The 27,088-nt window shown below is 52.4% G+C and overlaps 1 protein-coding gene across 1 annotated transcript; it reads left to right on the top strand.

Moving 5' to 3' along the window:
• The first annotated feature begins 508 nt into the window (after window positions 1–508).
• On the top strand, window positions 509–26,410 carry XPNPEP2 (X-prolyl aminopeptidase 2). The gene is made up of 21 exons (XM_060003013.1): window positions 509–557; window positions 2,821–2,891; window positions 4,377–4,487; window positions 5,427–5,490; window positions 6,494–6,598; window positions 6,842–6,928; window positions 7,941–8,087; window positions 11,399–11,500; window positions 12,157–12,238; window positions 12,522–12,717; window positions 13,477–13,566; window positions 14,710–14,819; window positions 15,508–15,585; window positions 16,691–16,762; window positions 18,744–18,804; window positions 20,062–20,131; window positions 20,626–20,730; window positions 21,150–21,209; window positions 21,697–21,773; window positions 24,585–24,674; window positions 24,973–26,410. The coding sequence occupies exons 1-21, from the start codon at window positions 509–511 to the stop codon at window positions 25,165–25,167; spliced, it is 2,022 nt and encodes a 673-aa protein (XP_059858996.1). The 3' UTR covers window positions 25,168–26,410.
• Window positions 26,411–27,088: the final 678 nt, after the last annotated feature.

The raw sequence follows: 27,088 nt of genomic DNA, 5'->3' as shown, positions 1-27,088 counted from the left end.
AGGCCAGCTCAGAAGAGGCGGAAGGATAAACATCCATCTCAAAGCAAAAGTGAGGCTGTAGCCAGAGCCTGGGGTGAGGCAGCTAATAGGAAACAGCTTGCTGGAGGGAGGGGGACAGAATTCGGGAATGGCCGAGGCTGGCTGCTGGAGAGGGGGCTGGGAGAAGCAGGCTGATTGAGACCAGCTGCTCCTCCTCTGTCTCAGAGATCTTTGGACTCTGCCCGGGGCAGGCTCACACCCTATTCTGGGTGACAGGGAGCCAGCAGATGTTGCCTGGGGCAGTCGAGCCTTCTCCACCCAGCCTGACTCCTGGAACCCTCAGAAACCAAAGACCAGAAGACTCTCCATCCACCAGCTGGACACCTCCTCCCCATTGCCAGCCACCCCCCCCCCCCCCGCCCCCCGGCTGCTCCTGCCCCGGAAAGGCCTGGAGGAAGAGGCCAAGGAAACAGCCCTGCCCACTCTCCCTTGACCCTCCATCCACCCAGCACCGGCATCTGAAGACCCCATGGCCCGGGCTCCCTGGGGATGCTGCCCCTGGCTTGTCCTCCTCTGTGGTATGTGCATCCCCCGTCTCTCCCTCCCACGCTGGGAGGGCAGGTCCAGCTGGAGAGCAGTTCTGGCCTCTCCCCTGTGGGCTCAGAAAGGGTTGGAGTGAAGTCTGGGCCTAGGTTGTCTCTTTTTTTCTTGGTCCCTCTCTCTGTCTTAAGGAAGAGGAACCCCAGGGCCAGTCCTGGGGACCCTCAAGGCTCACCTCAAGTCTGATTTGGCCTGTTTCCATTCCCACCTGTTAAAGAAAAAATGATTCTGGCTCTTGTTAAAAGAGGAAGGAAGATTTTATTCAAGACTATTGTAATAGGGGCGCTGCAGTAGGGGAGAACGATCAGGCTCAACTCCGAATACAGCAAAGATGGCTGAGGACTTCTTGTCCATGAGCAGAGTGAGGGGGTCAGTGGATGGAAAATTGCCAAGAGGAGACATCAAGGGTGAGGAGATTCTTGCTAAACTGACTTAATAGGATCTTGCTGAAGGCAGGGTGATCAAATATCAAGGATGGGAGATGAGGAATTTGATCAGATATCAAGGTTGATGAGATACTAAGGGTGGGGAATTCTCTCTAAACTGACTTAGCAGGATTCTTGCTAAGACTGGGCGATGCAGGCCCAGTAAGGACAGGATGGACTTGGAAGTCAAGGCCTAATGGAGAAGAGGGCTTGGTGGAGTCTAGCTAAAGTTTGGTCTTCGTCACCCTATGGTGTCCTGTTTGTACTCTTTAGTCACAGCTAAGTGCCCAGCTCAGCATCTTCCACATCCACTCCACCCTGGCCCTAGGGAGGCCTCCTTCCCTTTGCTCTGTGGCAGCAGGACCCTACTCATTCATTCAGTACCCAGTTCCTGACACCTTCTCAGTGACAGGCCCCATGCCAGGGACCACAGAGTGGTTCGGCTGCAGAGCCTGACCTTGGGAGCCACAGCCCTGACCTCAGAAAACAGCAATTGGGGTGTCTAGAGGGACATGGGTTGGCTGTGTCTTGCTTCTTATGTTGTTGTTTTAGCGCCACCATTTTGCCAGATATCTGTTCCTACAGAAATGAGCGTTCATTTTCTTAAATCAACAGGGTGGGTCTCATCTCTCCCTTGAGTTTATGTGACCGGGAGAGACAGTGAGGCAGGGCATTCACGGTGTTAGAACCCAGCGGTACTCCTTCCATCTGTAGCTCAACCCACTCAGAAAGGAAAAGTAGAGTGTCTCCCCAAACTCAGACCCCCATTACCTCTGGGGAGATTCCCCCCCAAAAGGTGGGGTGCTGGAAGGAAGGCCTATCAGAGACCCCTGGACTTTCAGGGTGTGAAGACCCAGAGCCTGCAGGACTTAGCCCAGTGCGTGGCGCAGAGCAGGGGCTTAGGGAATGTTTGCTCAATGAATACTGGGCGACTCTTCTTGGGATACACCAAATTTGGGGCAGAGTCCCAACTGGAAACTGTCCCTATACATTCTGTCTCTTCTGGGGCACCACCCTTCCATGGTTGGCTTTTTTGTACTCAGATGGCCTGGATTCAAATTCCTGCTCTGCCACGGACTCACTGTGGTAAAACTTGGGCGAGTAACTAAACGTACCTGGGCCTCAGCTTCCTCTTCTGAAGAAAGCAGACAATAATCCCCATCTCCCAGGGTTGTTGCAAGTATCAAAAGAGGTACTATAGGTAAATTGCGGGGTTCGGTGTCTAGCACATAGTAGGAGCTCTGTAGATGCTAACCCACCTCTCCCCACCAGGGGACGATGTCAGCCTGGGATTTGGCTTCTGTAGCCTGGAATGACAGGCAGATACTTGGACTGTAAGAAATGGTAGAAGTGGGCCTTGAATTTAAGTAAACCCAATATATATAAAATTAGATTTATAGAAGGGTAAAACGAAGGTGGGGTTATTATTTAGCGAGATCCTCTAGAGCATTTAAGAGAAGATCTGATTACAAAAATTTAATTTACACACAACTTTTCCAGTTCGGTAGATCCTGAAAAGACCCAATTAGATTGGAAGGAAAAAAATGATTTAATGAGCACTAAAACCCATCCAAAAGTGGCAATCACTTGTCGATGAAACAGGTTTCTTTGATTGTGACCCAGGGTGCCAACCAATTCAGCCTGATTTCCTATGAAATGTAATTATTTTTATCCTCAAGTAGAGTTGGACAGCATCTCCTGCTTCAAAGGATGGAGGCCCTGCGAGGACCAGGAGGGGGGTTGGGGGAACACGTTCCCGTGCTCTCTAGGACCTATCCAGTCTCCAAGTAACCCTGGACTTTTCTCCGGTTTCTAGCTTGTGCCTGGGGCCGCCCAAAGTCACTGGACCTGAGAGAGGATGTGAGAAACTGTTCAATCAGCCCTCCGGTGAGGCCCTGCCTCCGCCCCGCCCCCGCCCCGCCCGGACCCACAGCTCCCACCTTCCTCCCCAACCCCCATGGGCCCAGCTGCTAGCCTCACCCTCTACCAGCCTTCCTCCTGATTTCCGGACTCTGGGGCCACTGTTTCTGATTAACCTCCCTCAGGGCGGGCGGCGCATTCTCAGGTGTCTGACATCCGCCCCCATCCCTCCCTCCCAGCCATTCCCACGGCAGGTCATCTCCTTCCCTCCAGGCCTGAGCCCAGGCAGCCCCTGCGAGCCGGAGGGAGGAGGGGCAACAAGGAGGGAGGAGGCCCCTAGCCAGCCTTTCGCTGAGGATGGCTAGGCAGAGGCCAGGAAGAGGATGGGAGGAAAGAAAACAACAATTCTAGAGGAACCGGGAGGAGGGCGGAAGACAGAGGGCTAGAAGAGCCAGCGCAAGGTCAAGAGGGGGAGGCCTCGGGTGTGAAGACTGTGAGAAGGCCCAGCATATTGGAGCTGGAAGGTCATCAGCTCCCTATGGAGACCAGAGGGGTTCTTTCCACAACTAGATGAGAGTGTGAAAGAGCTTCTCCAGACAGGAGCAGGCCAGAAGGTGAGGGCTCATGGGAAGGTGAGGGCTCATGGGCCTGCCAGCAGGTCACTAAAGTCTCGGGACAAATGGGATACATCCGCTTGCCTCGTCCACTTTATGAGACCACTGGGGCAGGCAGGTAGGTGGGCAAACCACATTATTTTTATGTTAAAATAAACATGGATGTATCCTGGAGTAGAAGGCAAAACAAAACAAAGAGCCCACACTTTTTATTTTTAAGATAAAATAACCTTTAACAAAATGTCTGGCTTGGAGACGATCTTTCTGGACAATGTCCCAAACTGCTGGGGGTACTCATTCACTCTCCTCTGCCATTTGGGACCAGTGAGTGGAAACTTGAAAAAAGTCCCCAAGGTAGGACTGCCAGGTGAAACACAGGACGCCCAGTTACATCTGAATTTCAGATAATGAATAATGTGTTTAATATAAGTATGCCCCAAATAGTACTTGGGACGCACTTACACTAAAACATTATTCATTGTTTACCTGAAATTCAAATGTGACTGGGTGAGCATGCTGTATTTTGATTTGCTAAACTGGCAACTCTACCCCAAGGTATCCAAAGAGGGGCCATCCCCTGGCCTGGCCCAGTGGCAGGGCTCAGAACCCTGCAGTTCTTACCCACCCCCTACCCCATCCCAGACGCAGGTCCCATTACTGTCACAAAAAGTCTCTCTCCAAGCTCTTAAACACCTCCATCTCCACTCAGCCCAGGCACCGTAATCTAGACTAATCCATAACATCACCTTCTGCACCATCCCTCTCCAGGCTGGCCCAGCCTACCCAACCCCAATCAATCCCTGCCTAAGGAGAGGATGGGGGCCCCGGCGACATTTTCTCTAAGCAATGTGTGTCTGTGTCTGTGTGTGTGTCTTGGTGTCTTCCTGTCACCTGTCAGTACCTTCCAGTTACTGTGGTCAATACCACAGCGCAGCTCACAGCCCTCCGCCAGCAGATGCACACCCAGAATGTCGCTGCCTACATCGTCCCGGACACGGATGCTCACATGGTGAGGGATGGCTCCTCCCACCAACCCCCCCCCTCCCCGCCCCGGGCTGGGTCTGGCCTAAGAGAACAGGCCACAAACAGGATGCTGTTAAGAATCGGAAGATGGAAGACAGAAAAAGGATTTGACAGGCAAAGGGAAGGAAGTGGGGAGCTTGGACACGGGCGTTTTAGGGCAACTGAAAGAATGTATTCCTCTACAGAGGAGAGAAGACATTGCCAAATCTCCTTGACCTCAGGCAATGAAACTATAAACAGCTTCAGAACGATTTTGATCAATTCCTAGATGGTGGATCCAGAATGAATGTTTAGGATACCCCTGCCCTAGGAGGTTAGAATGTGGGATGGGAACTGAATTAGAAGAACCCTGAGCTCCCTTCTGGCTCAGCCCTTCCCGTCAGCTGATGGATGGAGCGCTGAAACGATCCAGCATCCAAGATTCCACAAGTTTGGGGTGTAGGCTGGGAGAGGGGAACAGACAGGAAAGAAGATGGTCTGAGCCAGAACTGCTTTTCCCAAAGCAGCACCCCTGCCCACCCATCCCACCCTTTCCCACCCTGGCTCCACCTCCACCGCATCCACCTTCCCAGCAACAGCCCAGTTGGAAGAGAAGGCATTTTCAGTGTCAATACGATTACTTGAATTCATTTCCCCACCTGCCGAAAAGGGCTAAGAAGCTTGGGTAGGTAAGTGTCTGAACTTCTCTGAGCCTCAGTTTCCTCTACTGCGAAATGGGAATAATGAGATCTGTCTCCAAGGATTATGAGACCCCAAACCCAATAATGTGTAAAGCTCTCTGCACAAGTTATTTATGATGTACCCATTGGGCTTGTAGGACTGGTTGAAACTGACTAGACAGAAAGAACCGGGATGTGGTTGGGGCCCTTCCATGTGGGGTGTGACTCCATGAAGAAGGCTAATGACGGCGTTGTTGATTTCCTAGAGCGAGTACATCGGCGACTATGACAAGAGGCGTGCGTGGATTACAGGCTTTACAGGGTCTGCAGGTGACAGCCATTACCCGGCCCTCATTGTTTCTGGTGGGAGACCCAGAGTGGTCAGAGAGGCCCTGGTGTGGCTAGTTCTCAGCAGCCAGGAGCCCAGGAGCGAGTGTCCAGAGGCCCCTGCTCCTCTCTCTGCCTCCCCCTTCACCACTCCGAAAGGGGTCACCAGGGCACACATCTCATAGCCCAGCAGCCACGCTTCTGCGTGAGGCAGATGGCCCTCCTGACTTCTTTCCTGTGCTCGCTGCCTCGGCCACAGCCAGGCCCAGACGACGCTCCCTGGGCTCCATTTCTGGGACAGTTGCTACCTCTATATCTAGCCACTAGGAGCCCACTGATTCCCTTCACACAATGGCTCGTTTGGGGACAAAGTTTTACTTTGCTGGTCCTTTTACGGATAACATCACCTCACGTGGCCAAATGAGACACAAACATAGAGGCCATTTATGGGGTCCCAGTTTTGGAATCGGCCTCCCACCTTGATCCTGGCCCCTTGAATGAAACCTAAGCTTCCCTTGCTGATCCTTAAACATCCCTCCCCTGGGCTTCAAGCTGCCTGGCTTGCCCATCACGGGCCCTTCTTCTCTTTGCAGAAGTCGCTGGGTTTGGCCTCTCTGCCTGTCCTCAGCTAAGCCCCTGGCTTAGTGTTCCCATCAGCCACTGCATCTTCATACTGACTGCCACACCATCTTTGCTGAGAGCACCTACATGTAGCATCGACTTTTGGGGATGGCCAAAAGCAGACCCCACTTGTCCTGCTAAATGCCCCCTTAGGGAAGGGCCTCAAGGCAAAGCAGAGGTGCCCAACTCAGGACACACTTCCAGCTACCTTCCCCCCAACACTCTCTTTAACATCTCCTGCCGCACTCCCTTCCAAGCGAGGAGAGCAACTCTTTCCAGAGACCCCTTGTGACAATGTCAGAGCCAGCACCGCATTGCTAAAGTGCCAACCAAAGCCACGCTCTACACCTTCACCCCCCCTCCAAGTTTCTCTGTTCTGCCCCAGGAATCGCCGTGGTGACCATGGGGAAAGCCGCTCTCTGGACCGACAGCCGCTACTGGACCCAGGCTGAGCGGCAGATGGACTGCAACTGGGAGCTCCATAAGGAAGGTAAGAGGACGGCATGGGTTTGTTCCCCAAGCCCTGGAACCCAGACTGGGTTTGGGAAGGTACAGGTGAGGGGGGTGCATGGAAGGCCATGCTGGGCCCCTGTGGGAAGCTCAAGAAATTTGGAGCCATCCCTAATCTTTGAGGCGGATATCAAGGAGGACAGATGTGGAAGGACTGTCACAGACAGAAGCCCGGCTGGAAGGCCTGGGGTAACCTCGGTGTCCCTTCCTGTCTTTCTCGCAGTTGGCACTACTCCTGTTGTCACCTGGCTCCTCACCGAGATTCCTGTTGGAGGGCGTGTGGGCTTCGACCCCTTCCTCTTCTCCATCAGTATGTTCTGCCCTCAGTCCCCGTGTTTGTCCACACCAACGAGGGAGATTCAGGCCCTCAGGATGTAAAGAAGCACATCTTGGTAGAAGGAGGTGCAGGGTGACTCTAAAGATAGAGTGTTTGAACTTGTAGTTGCAAAATATTTTGCAACAAGGGTGTATTCCTGGATTGTGTAATGAAAATACATTTAAAAGAATAAACATAGATTATTTTTTTTAAGTCAGGAGTGCAGAGACCCAACCTAGAAGACTCAGGGAATCGTTAAGACCTAGCCAGTGGGTAGGCCGGGATGTTCTTAAACCTAGAACCATCCTCTGTGCCCTGGAACTCTAACAATCGGCAGTAGAATCACTTGGTAGCCCTCTTCTATAGGGCAGCTTGGAAGGGTCGAAGGAGTCGAGAGGGTTTCTGAGTAAAGAAGCACAGTCCCTGGGACTTCCCTGGTGGTCCAGTGGTTGAGACTCTGCACTCCCACTGCAGGGGGCGTGGGTTTGATCCCTGGTCAGGGAACTAAGATCCCTCATGGCACACATGGTGTGGCCAAACAATTTTTTTTACAAAAATAAGCACAGTCCCCTCCCCTCCCATCCAGGAACACAGCTCCCTGAGCTCCCAGTGCCCCCGCCAGCTGGCCAGCCTGCCCCCAAGGGTGCCGTCCTCGTGAATATGCACTGAAAGGCTCCCACTTCAGATCTGGCTTCTTTGCCAGCCTTTCCAGTGGCCTGAACCTCACCATTCCTTTGGGCTGTGGCATTGAAGTTCAGTCGAACAGACAGGACCAAAATGAGGGCCCCGCAACCCTTGGCACTTAAAAGGACGAGCTTAGCTAATTGACCATGGGCAGTACTGGGGCGGGCTCAGGGCAAGCTGAAGGAGGAAGGTGAGAGTGCACAGCCCAGGCTGCTTGAGCGGAACAGGAGGCAGAGGGGACAAGAACGAGCTTTGCCTGCGTCACAATTTTCCCGGAGGCATACACAGGCAAGGGACAAGTGACTCCTTCCTGCCTCTGCAGATTCCTGGGAGAGTTATAACGTGGCCCTCCGAGACTCTGACAGAGAGCTGGTGTCCATCACCGTCAACCTTGTGGACCTGCTGTGGGGGTCAGAGAGGCCTCCGGTGCCAAGTGAGCCCATCTATGCCCTGCAGGAGGCATTCACAGGTGATTCCTACGCCCGTTCTCTTTCCCACCTTGGAGCAACACAGGCCCCCGCTGCTGCTCCTTTGGCTGAAAAATTCATCCTAAGAGGTCCCAAAGCAATGGTTCCATGTGTACCTGAATAGATTGGGATGCTTTCTTAAAACACAGGTTTCTAGGCCCCATCCCCTCAGAGAGTCTGAATCGGAAGTTCCTCGAAGCATATTTAGAAAATGCTGGAATAAAGAGTGTCAGGATTTGAAGCAAGAGGGAACAGGAAGGGGGGAAACAAGGGAGTCAGAAGAAGATGAAAAAAACCTACCCCTTTGAAGAGAGAAAAAAACATGATATGGGCTGCTTGTCTGGTAGTGAAGACTGGTTTGTATTGAATCATTCAGACCTTGACTTCGGGTCCTGCAGTGATGAGGAATTTAGATGTAAGATGGCTGGGGCCAGATGGGCTGGCATGGACAAAGGAAGCAAAAACTAAGTCAAGCTCAGTCTGTGGCACAGATTAGGGTTCAAGTGTTGGCCGGACCACAAAGGAAAATTAACTGGCCCTCAAAATTCTAACATCGATAATCTTGACCCCGTTGACACCATCTAAATATGTCATAAAAGAACAGTGTGCTCTGTAATTCTTGTAAGTGGTAACTAAACTGACTGGACCCAGGCTACTGAGTATGAATCAATGTCTTGGCCACCACCAGCTTCTACCTCCCTAGGAATTCTGAACAAGCCCATAGACTTGGATTCCTAGAAATATTGGGCAATCTGAGAGGTCCCTTTCCACACACAGGTCTATGCACACTTCTTGTTTGGAAAGGAATCCCAAAAACAGGAGAGAAATTTCAAAATAGCGAGTCTGATGAAACAAGTCAAAATTGTGTCCAATTTTCTTTATCCATTCTGATGTAACTTGCAGAAACTTTCTGCATCTTGACGCAGTTTTTAAAGAAACTTGCTATCCAAGACATTTCCATCATAAATAAAACTCATTCCATTCAGTTAAAGAAGGGTGCAGTTATGTCAGGAAGAGGAGTGGATAAAGGGGAAAACCTTCCAGGGACTGGGAGAGAATTCACATGGGTTTTATCACTTCCCACAAGTGAGAGGAAGCCAAGCCATCACAGGCTGCTAGTCTTCAAGGAAAAGCCATCCAGAGCCAGAACTGGGCCTGGAAGCCCAAGAACAGAGTCTCTAAGCTCACAGAGACAAGAGAGACTTTCTCTCCAGCCACTCACAGGTTTTAAAGGGGGCAAAGAGCAAAGGGAAGAACGTGAAAAGTTCAAAGACACCTGTGTGTATCAGACAATTTAACTTGGCTTTCGTTTGTTGTCTCAAAAATGTATCACATCCATGAACCTTGAAAACATAATTCTAAGTGAAAGAAGTCAGTGAAGGCCCCATGTTGTAGAATTCCATTTGTGTGAAACATCCAGTGTAGGCAAATCCATGGAGACAGAAAGAGGATTAGTGGTGGCCGGGGGCGGGGGGCTGGGGAGAGAGGCAAATGGGGAGAGACTGCCTAATTGCTACAGGGTTTCCTTTCGGGATGATGGAAATGTTTCTGGAATTAGATAGTGGTGGTAGTTGCACAATTTTGTGAATGCTCTTTTTTTAAAAAAATTTATTTATTTTGTTTAATTTATTTTATTTTTGGCTGTGTTGTGTCTTCGTTGCTGCACGCGAGCTTTTCCTCTGGATGCGGCGAGCAGGGGCTACTCTTTTTTTTTTTTTTTTTTGCGGTACGCGGGCCTCTCACTGCCGCGGCCCCTCCCGCCATGGAGCACAGGCTCCAGACGCGCAGGCCCAGCGGCCATGGCTCATGGGCCCAGCCGCTCCGCGGCATGTGGGATCTTCCCGAACCGGGTCACGAACCCACGTCCCCTGCATCGGCAGGCGAACTCCCAACCACTGGGCCACCAGGGAAGCCCAGGGGCTACTTTTCATTATGGTGCACAGGCTTCTCATTGCGGTGGCTTCTCTTGTTGCAGAGCACGGGCTCTAGCCGCACGGGCTTCAGTAGTTGTGGCACACAGGCTCAGTAGTTGTGACTCGCGGGCTCTAGAGCACAGGCTCAGTAGTTGTGGCGCACGGGCTTAGTTGCTCCATGGCCTGTGGGATCTTCCCAGACCAGGGCTCGAACCCGTGTCTCCTGCATTGGCGGGTGGATTCTTAACCACTGCGCCACCAGGGAAGCCCTGTGAATGTTCTTAAAGGCACTGAATTGTGCACTTTAAAATGGTTAAAATGATAACACTTTATGGTATGTGTATTTTACCACAATAAAATAAACCTAGAAGAAGTATCGCACCCAAAGCTTTGGTTCTTGATGAGCAGTTTCACCTGTTTGCATAAAGATTTTTTAAATTGAATTATGTTGTTTATGCTAATCTGTCAGCCCAACTAGGACCCTTAATGCTTATGATCTTCTGCCAGCAAATTCCTAGCCCTGCCTAGGGGCAGACTCTGTAGAGTGATTACAGGGAGCCGCGGGGGGGGGGGGGGGGGGGGGGGGATGAAAACCAAAGTCCTAGAACCAGGATACAAGCATCCCAGAAAGGACAACTCTGTGACACAGAGTTTAAGGACAAGGTTGGAGACTAACAAGGTTAGCAAGATAGTCCAATGTCTATACCGATTAAGAGTGTGAGCCATGTAGTCAAACAGACCTGTGTTCAAGTCTCAGTTCCGCCCCTTGCCAGCTATGAAAACCATAGATAAGTCACTTTACCTCTCCAAAGGCTCAATTTCCTTATCTGTAAAATGGGTCAAGTAAGGATTAAAACAATGTACACAAAGTGCTTAGCCCAGACCCAAGTGGCTTTAGTAAGTGCTGGGGTTACTGCGAGGAAGAGGATTAAACATGGCCCAGCCCTATCCCTTCGCCCTTCAACTAGGGCTGCTCTCCTGATCTCTGTTTTGCATGCTTATTTGTTAATCAGAAAGTTATACCAGATTTTCTATACACCAAGACACAATTCTACATACATTACAAATATTAGTTAATTCAGACCTCATAACAACTCTATTGAGGTAGACACTATTATTATAATCCATCCCCATTTTACAGATGTGCAAGATAGGACACAGAGGGGCTAATTTTCGCAAGGTCAGCCAGCAAGTAATGACAGAGGTAGGATTTAAACCCAGACAGTCTGGGTCAAGAGCCCATGTCCTTAATGATTACACAAGTAAGAGTTTGGTTAAAGAAAGGGTTCTACTGCTTCTAAAGGAATGGAGAACCATTGCCCTAAGGGAGCCCCCTCAGGAACGGAGTGCCAAAGAGAAGGTAGATCACTCCTGCTTGCTTCTGGCTCTTTTGCTTCTAGGAAGCAGCTGGCAGGAGAAAGTATCTGGCATCCGAAGCCAGATGAAGAAGCATCGTGAGGCCCCAACTGCCGTGCTTCTGTCCGCACTTGATGAGACGGCCTGTGAGTAGAGATTTGTGGATGCAGGGGGGTGCCTGGGTTCCCCCCAACCCCCAAGCCTCCTGGGCTCTGCAGCACAGGACTCCTCCCCCAACGACCACTGACCCATGGGTTCTGAGAGCTCCGTGGTCATGGCCTGCGGGAACTAAGGTGAGGGCAGGAGCTCACGTCTGCTCACTAAGGAAACCAGGAAGCCCCATGCAATCTGGGGCCAGCCCCCGGGCCATCAGAGGACCAGGAAACCACAGCAGCAAGGCTTCTGTCTCATGAAGGGGAGGAGGCCCAGCAAACACCTCCCAACCTCCTGGCCACGAGCCCAGGGCACTCAGCTTCCCGGCTTTAGCACCCCGTGCAGCCCTGTTCTATCCCATCGTGGCTCAGCGTTTCTCACCTGACCCCAGCTCTGGGCTTCAGGTATTCTGGGAGCCCACCGACACCGTGTGCAGACTACTGGCTGGGTATCTGCCTTTCTCTGGGAGAAAGTGCCCCTAGCGCTCATTAGTGCTTCAAAGGCCCTCCCCCACTCCGGAAAGACTGAGAAACATTCAGGGGCAGAGGATGCCGGCGTGCGGCCAAAGCCAACAGTAGAGCAAAGGTGTCATGTGTACTTGCGTCGGGCAGGTCAGCCTCAAATAGTCCCCATCAATTCTCTTCCCCAGGGCTCTTCAACCTTCGCAGCAGTGACATCCCTTATAACCCCTTCTTCTATTCCTACACGCTGCTTACTGACTCCTCCATCAGGTAGGGCTTGTCCTTGGCTTGCGGTAACGGACTTCCTCTAACTCCTCACTGCCCCAACATGCAGTCTTCCCAGAAGCGGGGTGCCTGCCCCAGCAGGACCCTCGAGGAAGCCTCCAATCAGCTTTTCCTGACCCACTTGACCTCTGTTCCCACGTACTCCAAATCTGGTCTGCTCAGCTGCCTGGCGCAGGCGCCCTCTGACCTCCAGGAACAAAGGGCCGCTGGTCTTTTGCACTGTCCTTAGATTCTGTCTGGACCCTCCTGGTGTTCCCTCTCCACCTAGGTTATTTGCAAACAAGAGTCGCTTTAGCTCCAAGACCCTGCAGTACCTGAACTCTAGCTGCACGGATTCCATGTGTGTGCAACTCGAAGATTACGGCCAAGTCCGTGACAGCGTCCAGGCTTACACCTCAGGAGCCGTGAAGATCTGGATCGGGACCAGCTACACCTCGTATGGGCTCTATGAAGTGATACCCAAGGTGGGTTTGCCATGCACCGTCCTCCCCACCCCCCAACAGCCCTGATAAGTCTCAACCTAACGGGGGGGGCGGTGGACAGCCCCTGGGCCATTCTGGCAGTTGGCCAGTCAGCAGTGGTGCACTGAGTCCCCTTTCTAGGGTTTCCCGGGAAGAGACAGAACATCTGTCCACAGAGAGCTCAGAGATTGTCAAGGAGGCTGGGGGAGTACAGGCTGGTAGAGCAGAGGCTTTGAGGTCACCAAACCTGAGACTGAGAACTGGCTGTGCCGTGACCCTGGACAAGTGACTTAGTCAATCCGGCCTCCGTTTCCTCACCTATAAAATGGCACTAAGAGTCACAACCTCAGAAGAGTCACTCTGAGGAGATTTAAAGGAGAAAGTGCATGTAAAGCCCGGTGCCTAACGCATGGCAGGCGCTCAATAAGTGGTAGCTGTCATGATATGAGATGTGCAGGAAACACAGTGTCAGAACAGCCCGTGGCTGGCAGGGGCCAGGCTCGGATCCATCCCAGAGTGCTGCTGGGATCCAGGACCAGGGAGGGAGGAGGAAGGGAGGGAGGGAGGGAGGGAGAGAGGGAAGGTTAGGCTGGAAGGGAAGACTAGGAAAGCCCTGCGTAGTCAGAAAGCACACGCGGGAAGGGCATTGCCACTCCAGGAGACGGCAAGTCTCATCTGAGCTGGAATTTCCTGCCAATCCTTTTCAAACACCACCGTGCCCTAGAGAGGGCTCCCAGACCGCTTCCTCTCTGCCCCTCACAGGAGAAACTCATAGCAGACACCTACTCCCCAGTGATGGTAACCAAGGCGGTGAAAAACAGCAAGGAGCAGACTCTCCTCAGGGCCAGCCATGTAAGTCCATGGGCAGGCAGACACACGAGCCTCTGGGGAGCTCCTGGTCTGATGGGTTAGAAAGGAGACCCTGCTGGAGGAGCCTGAAGAAGGCCCTCAGTGAATCAGAGATGTGGACGCCAAACTCCTGGGCACCCACTTGTGCTCCACCCTGTTGTTCCCAGGGTGGTTCAGTGGTTTAGAGCCTGGGCCCCGGAGCTATGGTATCTGAGTTCAAATCCTAGTTCCTCTACCCACCTCCTAGCTGGGTGACCTTAGGTAAGTCACTTCACCTCTCTGGGCCTCAGTTACCTCCTCTGTAAAATGAGGATCATAACTGTAACCCATAGCAGAGGGTTGTTGTGAGGATTAAAGATATATATCTACATTGTATAGTATAAATAATATATAATAAATAATGCATGTTTAAATATATTCATTGTAATACATAATATAAATATATATAGTGTACATATGTGCATTTATATATCTAATATGTACATATAAATATATAATAATTACATAAATATATGATACTTATATAATGATTATATAGTTCTATATGTATAAGTATAATTATGTAATTATATATTTTTAATATATTGCTTTGAGCACTGCCTGGCACATTCCAGGTCTTAAATAAGTGTTACTTATAATAATTCCTTCACCCCAGGGAGAGGATGGCTTGCCCCTTTGGATATTCCTGTTAAAATTAGGATACATTGCCTCATTTTTGAAAACTTTTCTTGTGGAAAATTTTAAGCATATACAAAAGTAGAGGAAGTAGCATAATGATCTCCAGCACCATCACCCAGCTTCAATAATCATCAACTCAAGGCCAATCTCATTTCCTCTACAACCCTACATTCATTATCTCCACTCCCCCGTGTCCTCGGCTGCTGGACGATTTTAAAGCAAATCCCATCTATCATATCGTTTCTTCTATCAACATTTCAGTATCTCTGACAAGAACTCTTTTCAAAACATGACCACACTCTGATCATATATATAAACATTAATAAGAATCCCTTAATATCATCGAATAGCGAGGAAGACCCTCGTGTTTTTAAAGCTCAGCTCCCAGAGCAGTCCCCCCATCTCCTTCGTCCCTGAGCCCCGGCTGAGACCATTCCTCAGCCCGCCTCTCTGCCTGCCCTGCTCCAGGTGCGGGATGCTGTGGCTGTGATCCGATACTTGGTCTGGCTGGAGGAGAACGTGCCCAAAGGCACCGTGGATGAGTTCTCAGGGGCAGAGCTGCTGGAGAAGTTCCGAGGGTGAAGGACCACAGCCATCCTTTTCGGCTGACTGTCTTAACGTGGGGGTGGGGGCAGGGAGGGGGGATTGGTCTCCTTATGGGGGAAGGAAGACCCTCCTAGTATCTGAGGGCCCCACTGGAACAAGGAGTGACAGATTCTTGGGTGGTCGTGGTCAGGAAGCGGGGCAGAGGTGTTGGATGACATTCCCCAGCTCTGCAGAAAGTGGGACAACTTGAAGGGCCACAACCCAACAGCGCCCCCTAGTGTCTGCTTCAGGCCAGCTCAGGCCAGGTAGGACCTTGGACCACTTGAGAATATCAAGGTTGGGGAGGGAGGTTCCCTGAGGGCACACTTAGCCCAGGATGCTGTTCCGGAGTTGAGGGAGTTTTCAGATACAGGGAGCTAGGTTTCTTCACTCTTGCTTTACTAGGAACTCACTTTGGGACACAGGCCTTGGTTTCCCCATCTATAAAATGGAGGTAGAGGAGGAAAAATTGGCCTCTACAATCTCTGCTTCTCTGACCTTGAGTGGTCTATGAGTGACAGGTCAGGGCTTGGGAAGTGACAGGAGGTGGGACTGGGAAGGCCAAATGGAGCCTGGCTGAGGTAGAGGCAGCCGTCACCTTCACTTGCCCTTGTTGGACATCCTGGGCCCAGCCTAGTCCCTGAGCCCATTCATTGATCATTCCTGCCTTGTCCTTTCCAGAGAAGAAGAGTTCTTCTCCGGATCCAGTTTTGAAACCATCTCTGCTAGTGGCCTGAATGCTGCCCTGGCCCACTACAGGTACTTCAGAAGAAAGAATTTTCTGGGGCTCTGTGGAGGACCTGAGTCCACATTTAAGCTCTGAGGCCTTTAGCATTGTGGAGGCTGGAGGTGCGGAATGGAGCCCAGTCAGGCGTTGAGAGTCTCCTTTGAATTAAAAGACTTGATAATCTCCCTGCTCGAGAGGCTGGGACTTTGTGAGCACTCTGGGCAGAAGGATCTGGAAGGGAGATGGTGGGGCTGCTGCTGGATGTGTTTCCTTGGCTTCCTGTGAGTTATTTAATTCTTAAAGCTCACAAGCACATGGGGAGAAGGGCCCATTCACTCTGCCTGAACCAGCCAAGGTGGGCCCAAGATGTAGGCTGGCCAGATGTTTGGCTCTGTACAAAACAAACACCTGCAGGCCTGCCTGATGCAATTTGGGGGTGGGGAGTCGAGCCAGCCAGAGGCCTCAGCCTGGCAAGGACAAAGCAGGGAGAGGGCAGACACCCTCCAGTGGCTGGCCTGACCCATCCCAGAATTCCCTCCTCCAGTGTCCCCAAGCCTTCAGCTGCCTTAGTCCAGCCCCTTCTCCCTACTAGAGAGTAACAGGGTAGGAACTCCTCAGCCCTACCAACTCTTGCTCTCCACCTCCACCCTCGGGTACCCTCCCTTCCTGTGCCCTGGCTTCTTGGGGCGCTCTGCTCCCAGAGGTGGCAAGTAGTTAGAGAAAGCCCTAGACTCAGCATCTGGGTTCAGGCCCAGCTCCCTCACAGCTTTCCCTCGGGGCCTTCTGTAAGCCCTTGCTCTGCAAACCTGTTTCTCCTGACGTAAAAAGAGATAGCTCAGCTGGGTGCTCATTAAAGTTCTCCCGTCTCCCACACTCGGGGCTCTTTCCTTTCTCCCCTCCCTGGGGACCAGGGCCTTGCTCGGGGAGGTGCAGGATGAACAGATGTGCTCTGAGGACATTAGCAGCAGAAGCTCAGTAGTCTCCCAGGGCCCTTTGGGGGATGATCGCTTCCCCAAAGGAGCTAGCTAGAAGGCCGGCCCCCAGGGGGGAGGAGGTTCCTCTGCTTTAACTCAGGACCCCCACCTCACCCAGCTCAGGGTTAGGCTGCTCCTTTCTCAGCGTCTCTCCCCTTCCCAGCCCCACCAAGGAGCTGCACCGCAAGCTGTCCTCAGATGAGATGTACCTGCTGGATTCCGGGGGACAATACTGGTATGTACTCCCCACCCAGCCCTGGCCCGGCCGTCTCAGCTCAGCCAAGAGCCAGCCAAAGCTTTTCCTTCCTGGGCATGGATCCTTCATCTGAGAAAGGAGAGGCCTGGACTGAATGTGCCTGAGTATCCTTCCCATTTTCACACGTGGGGGTCCCTGCCCGGTGGGCAACAGACAGAGGCCAAAACAGTGGGGATGCCCACAGGTGCTGCCCTGTGAGAATCAGGAAGACTCCCCTTGTGAAAGTTAAATGTTTTTTAAGCCCGAACATTATTACACAGTCCGAACAGCCACGCTCAGCAGCCCCGCCTGGCTGCACAAACACAGCGCCCATATTCTCACCGACTCATGCACACCCTGGACACGTCCCGCACGCCACCAGCATGATGCATTGTCCTCACCACCTCTTCCCTCATTGTACGGTGAGGTGACCATGTCATGGGGAGTGGGGGCAGGATCAGGCCTTCAAGAGCAGTAGGCAGGTGAGTGAAGCAACCTCAGGGGACACCTGCAGCACAGTTGGGACAGGGCACACCCATCAGCTTGCGGATGTGTCTGCGAGTAGACACGTGCGTGTTCTTCTGAGTGTGAGCACAACCACAGATAGGGTTATGCGGTGGGGGGGCACTGTCCCGTGCTCCAGGACGCCACAATCTGTGTGTCCACTTGTGTGCTCTCATTGAAATTAGTATCTACCCATTCAGTGAATGGCATTTCTTTAGATGTGGTACCTTTGTGCAGTGCACAACCTGAACACCTGGACATGACAGCCATGCAGAATAGACTAGGCCCATTCATTCACATGGGAGCTGAGCTGAGGTGGGTTGGAAGATTTTCCCTTCTCATCTAGGAAGCAGGTGGACTGTGGGAAACTTAGAGTGGGGGATAGAAAGGGGCACGCTGAACTGATGGAGGAGCAAGGAATAGTTTCCCATCCTCTATCCTGCGGTGAATGTGCTAATGATAAAAGCCCTACACTTAGCCTTAACGGGGCTCTGGGAGCCAGCCTGGCAGGCGCTCAGCCTAGCAGCCTTCGCAGTCACCGGTGTGGCGCTGTGTATACTTGAGATGGCCAGTGTGCGAAGGGGAAGTGAATTCTTGGGGCGTTGCTGGATTGGGGCATGCTTCAGCAGGGTGAGGCCGGGTAAATGGCCATCTCACTTCCTCTTCTCTCCTTCTGAAGAAGTCGGCCACGCCCTGTGACCTGCTCCCACGGAGGAGTCCCTAGGGCCCTGGGATCATTCCTCACTGCCCCCACCCCCGGGGGGTGGCCACAGCAGGCATCCTGAGGGAACGGCTGCAGCTGGTGGTTGGGAGTCAGACTATTTGGCTTCTGGCAGCTTTGGTTCACTGAGACTCTGAGCAAATCCCTGGGGCAGATCCATGTTTACAATGGAGAGAACTGTGTGGAGTCAGTGCTTGCGCCAGACCTGGCCTCACTGAGGCTCAGGGAGGGAGATAGCTTCATGGCCTCAATTGCCTCACCTGTGAAATGGAGATAATGACGTCTGCTCTGCCTCCCTCCCTTCTATAAATGGCAAATAAGTATATGAATGTGTGAGAGTGCTATGATCTCTCTGGACCTCAGTTTCCCCATCTGCAAGAATGGGACCATCCCTTCCTACCTCCTAGGAAGCCTGGAGGAAGCCTTGCTTTTAGAGCGAGCCTGGCCCAAGGAAACCCAGATTTACAAAACAACCAAAATGGCTGGTATGGGGGTAGAAGATGTATGTGGGGAATTGGGACTCTCAGAAAACATAGTGATTTTGAATGTGATAGCTTTGTAGAGCCCCTTCATGCATAGATGCTGAGTTTGGGAATTGCATGATGGCAGCCATCCTCTTCCTTTCACCTCCCTCCCGACCCCCATCCCAGCCCTGCCACTCAAACCCCAGTGGAAAGCACTCGGGAAGCACGTGGCCACGATCCCTACCCCAAGGTGTTCAGAAGAGTTGGACATGTTGATTGTCCTTTTCCACAGGGACGGGACAACAGACATCACCAGAACAGTCCACTGGGGCACCCCTTCTGCTTTCCAAAAGGTAGGCATTGGACCACATTTCCCTACCCACACTCACCCAACGGACACCCAAGCAACCACTCCGCCAAGAGCCATTTGATTGTACAGAGGCTGAAACTGAAGCCCAGGGAGGTTAAGTAGTTTGCCCAAGGTCACACAGCAAATTAGTACCAGAAAACCCAGTGCCCCCAACTACTTCCCCAGAGATATTTCAGGCCCCCAACAGGGCCCCAAGCTTATCATCATCCCATTTCAGTAACTCAATGAACAAATATTTTCTTAGTGCTGTCTGTGAGCCTAGCACTGTGCTGAACAGAAAAGAGGAAGACAGGCATTCCATTCCAGGGGGAGAGAAAGGCACCAGCAAAGTCTCAGAGGTGGAAAGGAGCTGGAGGTTTTCAGAAAGCAGCGAGGGCTGGTCCACTTGGGGTCGAGGCAGGGACATGGTCTGTGTGCCTCTGGGGGCCTCTGGGGGGCTGGAGAGCAGGGGGCCACATTTGTGCATTCAGCAAGTGGACTGTGGCTCAGACATTGTGCCAGAGACAGAGAGAGAGAGAAAACAAACACTGGTCAGGCCTCAAGGAGCTCAGTTTAGCTGTTAGATCCAATGCCCCAGGCTATCATGCTCAAGATGACAAGCCTGTGGGGGGGGGGCGGTGAAGGGGACTCACCAGGTCGCCACAGGGAGTGACCAGGAGAAGAGGCCACTGTCAGCCCACCTCCCTCCCTCTTACCACAAGGTAACAGCCCTGACAGAGCAAGGCCGACCTGCCAATTATCAGGCCTCAACCCAACCATAAGGCCTTAAGAAAACTAAATGGTGATCGTGATCATGGCAATGAAGGGTGCTGACCTCTATTTGAGCATCTAGTCTGTTGGGAGCACCCAACATGCACGAGTCTACCTAGTCCTCCCAGCAACCTTATGAGCTGGTACTATGACCGTTCCATTACAGACCAGGAAACTGAGGCACAGAGCGGTTAAAATCACTTGCCCAAGGTCAAATTTGTGAGTGGCCACGTCAGGATTCCAGCCCAGGGAGTTTGCCTCCCCAATCCCTACTGTTGTGGCCTCAGTTCACCCCCACCTACAAGCATCCCTGTGGACCAGCCAAAGGGAACCGCATGGACCAAGCCCCAGCTTTGAGCAGGTCCCCCTCGGTCTCCTCCGGCCATCCTCCAGAACCTGGGTGACCACACATGAGCATGCACTTCCCCCAAACATCCCCCAACCCAGGCCTGGGCCCACACACCGCATTCCCTCGCCCTCTCCCCATCAGGAGGCGTACACCCGCGTGTTGATAGGAAATATTGATCTCTCCAGACTCGTCTTCCCAGCTGCTACATCAGGTGGGTTTTGCAAACCAGGCTGGACCCAGAACCTCAGGCCCTGATTTCACTGCACTCAGACCCTGGGAGGCTAGTGGGGCAGGGATTATATCATCATCCCATCAACTGTATAGATAAAATCCAGCCCAGAGAGAGAAAGTGACTTGCCCAAGGTCACACAGAGGGTTAGTGGGAGAGCCAGGCCTTGAGCCCAGGCCTCCTGTCTCCTAGTCCAACTCAGGAGCTGGAGCCGGAGCTCAGAGGTGGGGGCGGTCAGTGTGGGCTGCAGCGGTCATGGGAGGATTCCTGGAGGAAGCGGGTGTCTTCACAGATGGGGAGGTCCAGGTAGTGGGTACAACGTACAGTATACTGGAGATAGGGCATGGTTACCTGCCTCTCAGGGGGCCCTCTCCTCAGGCACCATCCTGGTGGTTGGTCTGGAAAAAGAGAGCAGGAAGGGGCAAAGCCAATAGTCTGGGGTCCAGCCAGCTGACCAGAGGTCATCTCTCTTCCAGGGCGAATGGTGGAGGCCTTTGCCCGCAGAGCCCTGTGGGATGTTGGCCTCAATTATGGTCATGGGACAGGCCACGGCATTGGCAACTTCCTGTGTGTGCACGAATGTAGGTATCTCCTCAGCACTCCCCTGGAGTTCCCCCTCTTATGAAAGAGGTGGAGCGTTTCACAGGTGTGGAAATGACCAGGACCCACAGAGGTGCAGTGACCCATGCAAGGTTACCCAGCTGGTGGGGAGTTGGTGCTCCACAGGGTAAGTGAGAAATGCTGGCAGCTGGCTGCTCCGCTGGCATTTAGGACGGCCTCAGAGAGAGAAGAGGCAGGTCAAGGTCCAGTGGCTGACTGGCATAGACCCCAGAGAAATATAAGCCAGAACCAGTCTGGTCTGTACCAGTCACAGGTAGACGGTGATGCGGTGGACACACGCTGCTAGGGATCCCAGCTACCTGCTCTTCCCTGGAACCTGCTAGTTTCCAAGCTGGTGAGTGCAGGAGGGCTGACACTGTCCCTGACTCTCCCTTTCCAGGGCCAGTGGGATTCCAGTCTGGCAACATTGCCATGGCCAAGGGCATGTTCACTTCCATCGGTACGGCTCTCGGGGCTCCTCCAGGACCGCAGTCTAGGGAACGCCAGCCTTCAAGGAGCACAGCCCCACACAGGCCCGCCCCGGCTCCACCGCTGCACTCCCTCACCTCCCCACTCCCAGCCCCGAATGGGTTGTCACTCTAACCCCAAGCCCCTTCAGCCCGTACCCTCACTTTGCCCATGGGAGTTGGTTTCCAGCTGTACATCCAAACTCCAGAGTCTCCATTCAAGTGCCAGGGTAACAGGACAGTGGCACACAGGGAGAGGGGAGCGCCTCCAGGACCCAAGTGGGCTCTTAAGTCTTCCCCGCTGGGTCACAAGGGAGGGTGGGGAATCTGAAGTCTGGCAGTGGCCTCCGAGTAGCCACGGAGCATCTAACAGGTGCTGGGGGCAGCCGGGCCCTCCAGCCACTCCTCAGTCAGCATAGGAAACCTGGGCTTGGGTCCCCTCCCCTACTTAATGTCACCAGCATCTCTTGTGCCTCCCAGAACCTGGTTACTATCAGGATGGAGAATTTGGGATCCGTCTTGAAGATGTGGCCCTTGTGGTAGAAGCAAAGACCAAGGTAAAGTGCCACTGAGGCGGGCTGGAGGTGTGGACAGCGTGGCAGTGACTCTGGGCTGCATGGGGGGTAAGGAAGGTCAAAGGAGAATTTAATGTAGGGTCATGAATTTATTTGGAGTCTTCCTTAGTGTCAGAATAACTCCATAAATCAGTTTCTCAAACCTGTTTGCACATTAGAATATTAGAATCACCTGGAGATTTTTTTTTTTTTTTTTTGCTGTACGCGGGCCTCTCACTGTTGTGGCCTCTCCCGTTGCGGAGCACAGGCTCCGGACGTGCAGGCCCAGCAGCCATGGCCCACGGGCCCAGCCGCTCCACGGCATGTGGGATCCTCCTGGACCGGGGCATGAACCCGTGTCCCCCGCATCGGCGGGGGGACTCCCAACCACTGCGCCACCAGGGAAGCCCGTGGAGATTTTTTTAATGCTAATGCCCAGGTCCCACTCCAAACCAAATGAATCAGTATCCTTGCCCTAAATCATTGGTTCTCAATGCACATAATAATCACCAGGGGAGCCTGTTAGGTATAAAGATTCTGTATAATAACAACCAACAAGATAAAATACCTAGATATAAACTTTAAAAGACTTACACGGAGAAAATCTCTACTGAGGGACATAAAAAAGATTTAAGTAAATGGCGGTCTCTGGAAATAAGCCTCAATATTATGAAGATGTCATTTCTCCCTAAGTTAATCTATAAATTCAAGGCAACCTCAATTTCAACACTTCACAAAATGATAGTAGAGTTTATTTGTAAAAATAAACATGCAAAGATAGCTAGATAGCTAGGAGGATTCTGGAAAAGAACAATAAGGGGAACTAGCCTTTGCAGATATTAGCCCACACTACGAAGCAGCCATCACTAAAACAGTAAGACACCAGAGATGGGAAAGACGGAACAGTGGAACAGAATAGTCCAGAAATGGACCCTCTAATTTCCATAAACAAGATGGGAATTTAGTTTACTATAAAGCTGGTGCTTCAAAACAGTAAAGAAGAGGAAGATTGTTTAATAAATGGGGGGAATTAAACTGAAGAACCTCACTGTTACACTAAAATAAAATTCCAAATGGATCGAGGTTTAAAGGTGAAACCATAAAAGATCTAGAAGGAAACCTATCTGAATTCATTTATAATCCCAGGGAGGAAAGGGGCCTTTCGATGTAAGACTCAGAAGTCATGAAGAAAGAGATTGATAACTCTGACCCAATTAAATAAAAAACATCTATATGGGAACAATACCACATACAAACTCAAAAGATGTATGATGAGTATAGCACGTGTGTCAGAGAAAGGGGGAATGTCCTTCTTTTACCACAAGCTTTTAAAAATCGAGTAAGACAGAAATAAGGAAAAGGGAAAAAATGGGCAAAAGACGTAAAGAGACAATTCACTAAGATCAACACAAATGGTCCATAAATGTGAAAAGATGCTCAACTTTATTCTTAAAGAAATACAAATCAAAGTGACAGTAGAATACCATTTGATTGACAAAAGCGAAAGACTTTGATGACACCCAGTGCTTGTGAGTTTGTGGGGGAAAGAACACTCTCATACACTGCTGGGGGAGTACAAATTGGTACAACCTTTTGGGAGGGCAGTTTGGTAATATCTATCAAAATACATATTGAAAATGCCTATACCTTTTGTCTCAGCATTCCCACTGCCAGATGTATCCCTTCTGGATATAGTCGCAAAACGTCACTTCGTATAAAGATGTTTATACGATGATGTTGATTGTAGCAGTGATGGTAATAGTTAAAAAAAATGGAAGCAGACTAAATATCCTTCATTGGTTAAATAAATTATCATCTGCACACTATGGACCCTTAAAATGAGTGAGGTAGGGCTTCCCTGGTGACGCAGTGGTTGAGAGTCCGCCTGCTGATGCAGGGGACACGGGTTCGTGTCCCGGTCCGGGAAGATCCCACGTGCCGCGGAGCGGCTGGGCCCGTGAGCCATGGCCGCTGAGCCTGCACGTCCGGAGCCTGTGCTCCGCAACGGGAGAGGCCACAACAGTGAGAGGCCCGCGTACTGCAAAAAAAAAAAAAAAGAGTGAGGTAGGCCTCCCTGTGCCAATATGGAGCACTCTCCTAGGTTTACTATGGCAGGGGGGCGGGGAGGTGCAGAAAAGTGTATAGTAGGATCCATTTTGCGTGAATTTTTAGAATATACACATATATATACTATATGTGCCAAAAATGTTTTCAGGAAGGAAACCAGGCAGGGAGGAGACTTTCCATTTTTATTGAGTATCTTTTTGTAGTTTGAATTTTCTAAGCACATATATGCAAGAGCTCTCTGGGAGATGGGAATTATGGGCTATTTCTTCTTCTTTATATTTATCTCCATAGATACCTCAATGGATAGAAACAGAGATATGGATAGAAAGAGAGCTGTAGATAGAGATGGAAATCAGATAGAAAGATATAAAAAACTAATACTTACCTTAAAAGTATTTAAATGTAGGTTCCCAGCTCTGCTCTAGAGATTCTCACTCCAGCGATCTGGGGTGTGGACCGCAGAATCTATCTACATGTTTAACAGGCTCCCTTGGCGCTCTGGAGGCACACACTTTGAAAAACACAGGCCTAAGTCTAAACTTCAGGAATCATGAGGGAAGCACCAAAGGCGGGTGCCTAAGTGGTAGACACGGGGGTGGCCAAGGGCACTGTGGAGGGTTCAGGCTTGACAAGGTCAGTTCCCCATGCCCAGGGCTTCTGGGTGGAGTGTTCCCTCCACCCCTTCAGCCTAGCTCCTCCCCCTCGCTCACTTCCTGCCTTCCTACCTTACCTGTGCCCCCGCCCCAGTACCCAGGGACCTACCTGACTTTTGAAGTGGTGTCGTTGGTGCCCTATGACCGGAACCTCATCGACGTCAGCCTGCTGTCCCCCGAGCAGGTGAGCGAGCGCCCCTCGGCGCTGTTTCCCCTTCAGCCCTCGAGCCACTAAGTGCCTTCTCCCCAGCCCTGGGCCTCTCTCACCCCTGCTTCCCCTAAGTGAAGACCCTCTGCCCCTTCCCCTCCCTTGGGAGGGTCCACACTGATGGCACGTACAGGCACGCACTGGGGCATCCCTCCCCTGCTCACCTGATGATGGCTGGGGACCTGTGGGGACCTGTGGGGACCTGGATGGTACCAAGCTCCCACACCTTGACAGCTTGGCCTGGGGAGGCCCTTACCCCTCCTACCTTTTGCAGCTCCAGTACCTGAACCGCTACTACCAGACCATCCGCGAAAAGGTGGGCCCCGAGCTCCAGCGGCGCCAGCTGCTGAAGGAGTTCTCCTGGCTACAGCGGCACACGGAGCCCCTGGCCTCCAGGGCAGCGCCCACCGCCTCCTTGGCCCCTCTGATGACAGTCTCTGCTCTCACCATCCTCAGCTGGAGTGTCTAGCAGCTCGAGACTCCCCTCCTGACCCTCTCACTCAGCTCCCCTCACCCCCCCACCCGTGCCCCAAGAGCCCCTGCTGACCCATTGCCCTTAGCCTCCTTCTGCAGGGCCAAGCCCTAGGGGTGCAGGGCTTCTGGGTCACACCTTCGCCACCCCCAGCTCCCCCCCACACCTGGGCTTCGACATTTCACCCTCAGCTCCCCACCCCCAAACCCCCAGCCCCAGGATACAGGAGCCAGCTAGTCCCTTTCCTCCCATGAACCCGGTAGGCCTAGGCTGTAACCTGGCAGAGGCTGTTGTCGGCTCCACCCCCAAAAGACCAATATAGGACACTGCCCTAGCCCGCAGGGGCTCCGTGGCCCTAGGAGAGCCCCACCTTGCCAGCACCCGCTGGAGAGAGCCAGACGCACACCGGCTCCTGACTTGTTGGTCTTCCCGCATCCTTGAGGCCACCTCTGGTCACCCCCACTGTCCCTGGCCCTGCAGTGGCCTCCTGGCTGCAGCCACAGGCTGAAGGAACAATTGCTGCCTCCAGGCTCCCTATTGTGCCTGTAGAGGGAGAGGAGGGGGTGGTGGCTGAGTCCTCTGGCTGTGTTACCGCCACCCCAGGGTCAGGGAGACCAGCCAGGTGAGGGGCACATACACCAGTGCCCCACCCACCCATGTGTGAGCCCATCACTCCTAAACCCTAGGCAGACTCCATGCCAGTTGACAGCATAGGGAGTTAAGCCGTAGCAATCTGGCCATGGGGTAGGAGAGGACGCGGAGAACAACCTAAGGCACAGTGCCCAATCACTCTCCCAGACTTCCCGGCACGTGTGTCACCCTTTGAGCTTTCCAAAGTGCAGCCACTGGGACAAGGCTGTTAAATCCTCCACACTCTTGGATGACCTTTAACCTGTGTGGGCAGAATCTGGTTTCCCCATTTTACAGATAAGAGAACTGAACTCCAGATGGGGTGGGACCTGCCCAGCGACACACCGTGTTTGGTGGGAACGTGGCGGGGCCAGAGTGGGTCAGCAGTCCAGCTCTTTTGCTCTTTGGCACCATGCAGAATCCCTTAGCCTACCTCCCAGCCCCTTCCAAGTTCGCCAAGCTGGGGCAGGGGGAGGGTGGGGGAGAGCTGTCTCTGGCCAGCCCAGCCGTTAGCCACCTGGGCTCACATCCTGCTGAATGCTTAAAACAGCCTGGCAAGGAAGCCTGCCTCTGGGTTTTGCATTGTCTGCTCTGCAGCCGGGGACTGCTGTTACCTGTGGCTTTTGTGGTGGGAGAGGAAGGGGAGGAGTTGCGGTGGCGGCGGGGATGTGAGGCTCCCAGAAGCTCAGTTGGGGAGCACATGTGTTTGAGAATGTGCAAGTGAGCATGCGTGCGCGTACGTGGATTCGCATGAATGCCACGCCCAGCCAACCACCTCCTGTGCTAAAGGACGGGTAGCCTCGTGGACCGGATGAGGGGAGCCCCATGCTGGAGGACTTGGCAAAGGTGGTCACAGAAAGTTGGGGCCAGCAGAAGTGGAGCAGAGTCAAGGGAGGAGAGAAGCAAGTCTCTGGGGCAGAGTGCTGGGCGAAGGCACCAGGCCGAGGAGTCCCCCAGACGGGACCACCAGGCCTAGCTTGCTGAGCGTGAGGGTGACCTGTGACAGTTATCACCACCGATACTTGCACCCAAAGGCCACAGCTCTGAGCCATCCTCACTGAGAGCCTGTAACACCCAACAGCGGGCCTCTGTTTGCTGAGTCATTTGTTCCCCCACAGGCTCACCCCACAAAGACAGCTGCTCATAATAAAATTAGTGGCCATCGTCGCCACCATCATCATCATCATCATCAGAGGTACCATCCACTGAGTGTTTACTATGTTCCAGGCACTGTGCTTTACATGCACTCTTTTACATGTTTTTATTTTTATTGTGGTAAGAACATTAA

This window comes from Delphinus delphis, chromosome X, assembly GCF_949987515.2.
Source record: "Delphinus delphis chromosome X, mDelDel1.2, whole genome shotgun sequence".
Lineage (NCBI taxonomy): Eukaryota > Metazoa > Chordata > Mammalia > Artiodactyla > Delphinidae > Delphinus > Delphinus delphis.
Note: the sequence above shows the minus strand (reverse complement) of the source record. Positions and strands in the feature narration are given on the sequence as shown.